General features: G+C 36.5%; 1 protein-coding gene across 12 annotated transcripts in view; it reads right to left on the reverse strand.

The window, feature by feature from the left end:
- GPHN (gephyrin) overlaps window positions 1–7,389 on the reverse strand; it is a 227,754-nt gene that overhangs the window by 96,167 nt on the left and 124,198 nt on the right. For all 12 annotated transcript variants that reach the window (XM_031553589.1, XM_031553587.1, XM_031553583.1 and 9 more), the window contains one exon: window positions 6,608–6,674. In XM_031553589.1, coding sequence (XP_031409449.1) covers window positions 6,608–6,674 — 67 coding nt within the window. The remainder of the gene's footprint in view (window positions 1–6,607; window positions 6,675–7,389) is intronic.

Genomic DNA, 7,389 nt, shown 5'->3' on the forward strand with positions numbered 1-7,389 from the left:
ACCACCAGAATTTCTAAGGACTCAGAAATATTTTTTTTTTCTCCTTTTCATGCAAATATAGTAAGCTGTACAATAGTCAAGAGTTAATGCAATTAACCTAATACTAGATTAAAACTTAGGAAAGCAAGAGTTAAAATTTTGTATGAATACATAATACAGAAACACATTTATAGCAGTTGGCAGTATACTACAGAAATGCAGAATAAAAACACTAACTCTATCTCTGCAAGGTTATTAGCTTCATATAATTACTTTTGCACTCTTTCACAACTTGAGAATGTTTCATAATGGCTGACATAACTGTACTTTTATATAACGCTATGGGATCTTTTTATTCATGGATTTATCCTTTGGGCTGGAAGAATCACAGGCAGTACTGATGTCATTATAATTTTAAGTAACTCAAAAAAATTTACCTTCTGTGATCTATTTTTCAAACCTCTCCTTGCTCTGTGATTTAAAAACAATCAAAAAGTTTATTTTGTATAGTCGGAGAAGAGAAAAAACACAGATGCCATGTAACCATTCTTGTTCTGCAATGGGTGTACATATTTCTAGCTACTTTTAGCTATCTTACCAAATAAAAGAATCATTCGTGTTGCAAGGAACCTCAGGAAGTCATTAAAATACTGAAAATACTAAAATTCAGACCAGTTACTTTGGGCTTTGTTCAGCCTATTCTTGAAAAAATCCAAGAACAGAGACTCCCCAACCTTTCTGGACAACCTATTCTAATGACTAATTATCCTCATAGTGATTTTTTTCTTTATTTTCTTATCCAGTTGGAAGTTCCCCTTCTTCAATTTATGACTACTGTCTCTCTCTAAGGCACCTTAGAACAAAGGGTTTTCTTTATGTCACGTCCGCACACTGCATACATATATTCAATTACTGGAAAATGATGGCAAGGTCACAAAAATGAATTGCCAAGGCAGTACAGTTAGAGAATGTACAAGTTGACAGTGGAAGCTCATACTATTCCTTTTGTTCTTTTCATCTTTTGTTTCATTTCAACCGTAAGGAAGACCATAAGGAAGAAAATGTAATACTAGAATTCAAAGTGTCCAGAAACTAAAAAATGATAAATATTTTGTAAACAGATACAGTAACAAGTATTTTCAATACATAAAAATTACTATGTAAACAAACCATCCATCAGAGAATAGCGGAATTTATATGAGCCATTTTGTAATTCAAAAACATGACTCACAAACTATTTCCTCAAAGCCTCTAAATAAGAATCCATCTTTCAATCATAACTTTAAGAGTAATGAAAAGTCAGACTGTTTCTCAGATTCATAAATTCTATAAACATTTGATTTGTTACTCTGAAGAACGCGACTAAGCAGATGAGCACGAATTGCTGCATTTAATGAATATATATTTAAAACCTATTTGTAAATATAATAAAGGAATACAATTTCTAATGTAACTTATGAGGCTCAGAGTTATTGAACCTCCATTATATTATAATAAAAGTGGTTTAAAACATTGAGGTATACAACCATCCTTTCTTCAGTGAAAAAGCCATTCTCAAGCAACTGGTAAACAAGGAGATCTGACTACAAATGATGAAAGCGTACATTAATTATTAACTCATTAGCAAGCATACTCTTCACTCCTACCATTGAAATAAATCCTTGTTGACTTAACTGTTGGTGAGTTAGTCCCCAACTATGCTATTTCTAACACTCATTGGTTTAGGCAATTGTTAGTACAGTTATGTAAATTGCCATAGACCCAAATACTTCAGTGTGTATCTGGTAATTTCATACTCTGCCTCCTCTGACAGTATTATATAGCTTTTTAAAGGCTGAAATGAAATGAAACAGACTAGAACAGCACAAAAATTGAAGTAGTCGACAAATCTGTGTTCAGTGATACATTCCTTGTAAGTTCTCTGAGGAAAACATGTTTGGCCTCACCTGCATTTTTCCTTTTGCTCACTGCCATGGCAGCAGGGCAAAGAATGCTTGAGATTCTAGCAGGCAACTGAGCATAGAGAGCTGCTCTGAAGTGAAACAGAAATGCCAAGATAGCATCTCTGATGACTGCAATGACAATGCCATGGCTACAGCAACAAACGGAGAACTTGGAACATCAACAAGTTTTCTGCTTTGGATTACGAGGTTTTTCCTCTCTATTGTGCCATACTAGTGTTACACAAAATAAAGAGCCTACCAAAATATTTATTTCAGTTAGCTATAAGTGTAGGTAGGAATGGTTACATTGCTATCTTGGATGCTTTCTCTATGAGATAGTACACTAGTCAAAAATGGTTTATTTTACTTATTTGCAAGATTAGAACTTAAATCTGCAATTTAAAATTTGACTCTAAGGTCTTATTCCAACAGTATCAATTCCAGTACCAAACAGTCTGAGTTAAAAAGTCCCTGATGATTCCTTCCACAGTGAGGCTTGGACTCCTTGATAAGGCAAGTTTTTATTCTGGTGCTCTGATCAAGGTTAAGTAAACAGTTATTAGCTTCAAATGAGTTTACTATAGTTGCCTTCTTTCTTCTACTTCTATTGCAATATCGGTTTTGACCTAAGAATACACAGCTCTCCTTTCCTAAGTGAAATCTGCGCTCATAAAAAAGGAGAAAATACAGCAAGAGGGAGTTTTACACACTCAGTTCAGACTGCTCTTGCCTTCATTTCCTTCAATTTTACATTGTGTCCATTTTTGAGATGGACATTTACACTGTTGTCATGCTGCATTAAAATTTAGTATTTTATTAATGAATTAAGCATACTGGTGCAATTTCATAGCTTTTATATAAGCTTCTTACCTGATTGTATTAATAAGATGGAAAGAATATTTGCAAGTCATAAAGGAGAAAAATGAGAGCAATGCCAGGTAACAACCTGCCCTATTTGGTTCCTGAGAACCCAACTGTTAAGGAAGCATTTTCTGCACTATGAATCTTAAAAGTCTTTGCTAAAATCTCATGTTTTGAAGATGTTTTATGTTTAAATAAATCATGACGGAACAGATAATCAACATAACAGGATTAAATAAAGCTTATAGCAATCTTATATCTGAAAATCAATGTTTTTTTTTTTTATTTTCTGGTACAATTACCTTTTTATTAATCACTTATATTTCAAACTATTGCTAAAATATTTATTAACATCTTTCATTTCTTTTCCTCATCCTCCCTACCTAATTTCACAGTCTGAGTGCCTCTAGGCAGGAAAACACAGAGACTTTTAGTTAACTTCTAATCACAGAATCACAGAATCGTAAGGGTTGGAAGGGACCTCCAGAAATCATCGAGTCCAACCCCCCTGCCAAAGCAGGTTCCCTACACCAGGTCGCACAAGTAGGTGTCCAGGTGGGTTTTGAATATCTCCAGAGAAGGAGACTCCACAACCTCACTGGACAGCCTGTTCCAGTGCTCTGTCACCTCATCGTAAAGAAGTTCTTGCGCACATTTGTGCAGAACTTCCTATGCTGCAGTTTCTGGCTGTTCCTCCTTGTCCTGTCTTCACACACTGCAGAAAAGAGTCTGGCCTCACCACTCTGCCCTCCACACCTTAGATATTTATAGACCTGGATCAGGTCCCCTCTCAGTCGTCTTTCTCAAGGCTAAACAGACCCAGTTCACTTAGCCTTTCTTCACAGAGGAGATGCTCCAGGCCCTTCACCATCTTTCGTGGCCCTCCGCTGGACTCCTTCCAAGAGATCCCTGTCTTTTTTGTACTGGGGAGCCCAGAACTGGACACAGTACTCCAGATGAGGCCTTACCAGGGCAGAGTAGAGGGGCAGGATCACCTCCCTCGACCTGCTGGACACACTCTTTTTAATGCACCCCAGAATGCCATTGGCCTTTTCGGCCACGAGGGCACACTGCTGGCTCATGGCCAACCTGTTGTCTACGAGGACACCCAGGTCCCTCTCTGCAGAGCTCCTCTCCAGCAGCTCATCCCCCAACCTGTACCGGTGCATGCAATTATTCCTCCCTAAATAAGAGCAGAATAGTTATTCAAAACTATAAGAGTCCTAAATATTTATTCCTGAAGAAAGTATCTCTTGACTAATCTTGGTGGAAAAAACACTGTTTTCAAAACATCTTATAAATACATCATATACACATCAACTCACACACAGTTTACAAAAACTACTGTCCCTCTGTATACAACAAGTTCCTATATACATGACAAGAGGTGTCATGTCTCACTTGTTGAATAGACTAAAGAATTGGCACTGCACTTCGTGATTTGCAAGATAAGATACAAATGAAAAGCCCATTTCATATCAATCTGTATTCCAGAACAGTGACATGAAGTTTCTGTTCCCTGGGGGTTCAGTTACTCAAGCTTGTCAGAATACATCAGTGAATACACTGCCCTAATGTGAGGGGACCTATCTGGAAGAAGTTGAAAAGGTAAATCAAAGATCTTTTGATCACTAAGCCAATAAAGGTGATCTCATGGCTGAGAATTATATCCTTCAGCAAAAGCAAGTCTGAAGCTAAGTTTCTAAACTTGAGAAGGTAGTTTGGCAACAAGCATCATAAACATGCATGCTGATATTTATTCTAAGGGTATTAGGCCAGACTTCACTGTTGTGGGAATGGGTGATAATTAGGCAATGAATCAGAATTCTCTCAGAGAAGAAAGAGACTTTCTGATTATAATGATGACAGGCTTTCAAAAAGCTGGAGAATGGCTACAGATGCGGAAGGAATTGTGGCATTTTTTTGCAATGAGTTATCCAGGCCCCACTCTGCCAGCTATGGTCCGTACTCCACCGCAGCCTCTGATCTCTTGCTGTGCATTGTGGCTGTATCTTGACAGCAGATCTATCATCCTCCTACATTCCCTGACTTCTTATATCACAAAGTTCAATATCTCGACATACACTCTTAACTCATTCACCTTACTCTCCCTCCAAATGGATAACACAATGACTGCCAGCACCTTGATGAAGATCCTTCGAACTGTCGAAAGAATAAAGAGCAGATTTTTGCACGGACACGAGCCCTTGCTCAATATGAAGCATACATAGTTCCTTTGGGACTACTACATGGCAGTGTATAAACAGGCAGCAGGAAAATCATATGAATAAGTTCTATTGAACAGCTGAGATGGCAGTGACTAGAATTATCATTTTTTTATTTTAACTTACTGATGTAAGGCCTTTTCCTCCTCAAAAGCAAAATTATTTTCCACCTTTTATTCTATGTTTTTTTCCATCTTTTTTTTTTTCTATTTTTGCCATTCTTTTCTCCTTCATGCTAAAATATACTTAGTAGTTCCTTGATCCTTCCTGGTATAGGGGAAAGCTTTATGGTTACTAGTGGCAGCAAATATTCTTATTTCCTAATACAGAAAAGTTGCATCACAGTAATCCTAGAAAAATGGCCAGGAAGGTACATGGACATAGATGCTTGCTGCTGGCAATCAAGGATCTGAAAATCAATCTGAAAATCCCAAAAGGAGATATCACTTAGATGAGAAGGAGGTGGTACTCTTCATGCAACTATACGAGACAATAATGAGTTGCAGAGCCACTGCAAGAGAGTGCCATGTGAAGACGGCACACCTGACATCAACTGTTAACTCCATTTAATCCGAGATTAGTAACCAGAAAGCAAAAGCAACCATATACTCAAGAAATTAGTGTTCATATGGCAAAGCTATCTATTTTATCAGATGTCTAGCTTGACCTTACAGTTTTTTAAGGAATTAACTTTACCTTAAAATCCCATACACCAAGAATATGGGAAAAAAGGTGTGATAAGTCCTTTGCATGCATTGAAAAAGTAAATCTTTCCCCCCTTTAAGTGAAAGCACATGCGTATATCAGGCATATTTGAGTAGCCCGTCTTTTAGAAACGAAGAAATATAACACGAAGTTGATACTGACTGCTTTGAATTGTCACCTGCATGTTTATCTAACTTCTGATTTCTCATGGTCACAGTTTTTCAATGGTAACATATAACAGAGGCACTAGTAAATAGTAATGATTGGATAGCAGAGGAAGAAATCTCAGAATGTAGCATATATATATCAATTAATATAAAGTCAGAAAATAAGTATGGATAAAAACATATATCCTAACTTTCTTGTCCAAACTTGAGTTAAATGTAGGAAGAAAACAAACTGTAAAGAGTGTCAAGTCTGATATCCATATACAAAATATTAACATTTCTCATACTCTTAAAAATTATGCTCCATTTTCCCCTCTTGCTGACCAAGGCTGGAAATGTTCTTAACTCTCCAGGAAATTCTACACTACACTAGGCTTTCCTCTTACTTCTGTGTGAAAAAGAGTGCTTTCTTGTAAGCAGTAGAAAACACAGGGATCAGTCACAGGCTGACTAGAAAACAAGAAGGAAGTGTAAGAGACCATTAGAATCTTCATTAACGCTGCCTGCTTCAGACAGCACTCTCCTGCAGGCTAAGTAGTGTTGCACAGTACTTTCAGTTAGAACAATACCGTTCTGATCTAATCACAGGACTGACAGGGATGCTGCATTCTCTAAATATGCATTTCAATTAACTTTTGTAAAACTTGTAGTAGGTACTTTCTACTACTCAGGACAATGAGAGGTACTTATCAGTCTTCAGTAGCAGATCAGCAAGAATACTTCTTACCTGTGACCCTTTCTTGCTACCTGGCAGATTAATTATGAGAGTTTTCCCTCTGATTCCACATACAGGTCTGAAAAGAAAGAAATCCACAGTGAAATTTTTGTAGGCAAATTTCTTCACTGTAGAAAGAAGAAAACATTTAAGATAAATCCTATAATCTACTAGAATTTGTCAAATCAATCTCTAACACCTGTATTTGCTGCTGGTTTGCTCACAAAACAGCTTAGGAGAAGGTGAAAAAGTGTTTGACAAGGGATGGAAAATTCTAACATTTAATTGATAGTCTAAACACTATTTCCATCTTTTTCTAGTTTTGTTTAGCACTCTTAATTCTGTTGTTTACTTCTGTCAAATACATTCTTAGATATAGTTCCTATTTGCTCAAGCAAATAGTTACCTGGTAATGTAATTGATGGTTATCAAACACTATTTCTCTTGACAGGTTAAAAAAAAAAAAAGTCATGCTGGTTGCATTAATTCAAACATATATTCTTTTATTTTTATTTTATTCTTTTTAGATTCAGCATAAGAAAAGCACAGTAGGAAGTAATTCTCAAGTGAAAATTACACTTAAGTAGCTCAAATCTAATTCTTCCTAAGAGTCTCTTGCTCCTTTAAAAAGAAGAAAAGAACTACTGAAGATGTAACATTTTATGTCTTCAGGGATTTTCTTCAGCTTTAATGCAGTGCTGAACTTATACACTCGTGTGTTGAAGGGGCTCTTCTTAAGCTTTCTGTCATTTAGAGTTTAACTGTTCTTCCTTTTAGCTAATTTTTTTTTTCAA

This window comes from Meleagris gallopavo, chromosome 5, assembly GCF_000146605.3.
Source record: "Meleagris gallopavo isolate NT-WF06-2002-E0010 breed Aviagen turkey brand Nicholas breeding stock chromosome 5, Turkey_5.1, whole genome shotgun sequence".
Lineage (NCBI taxonomy): Eukaryota > Metazoa > Chordata > Aves > Galliformes > Phasianidae > Meleagris > Meleagris gallopavo.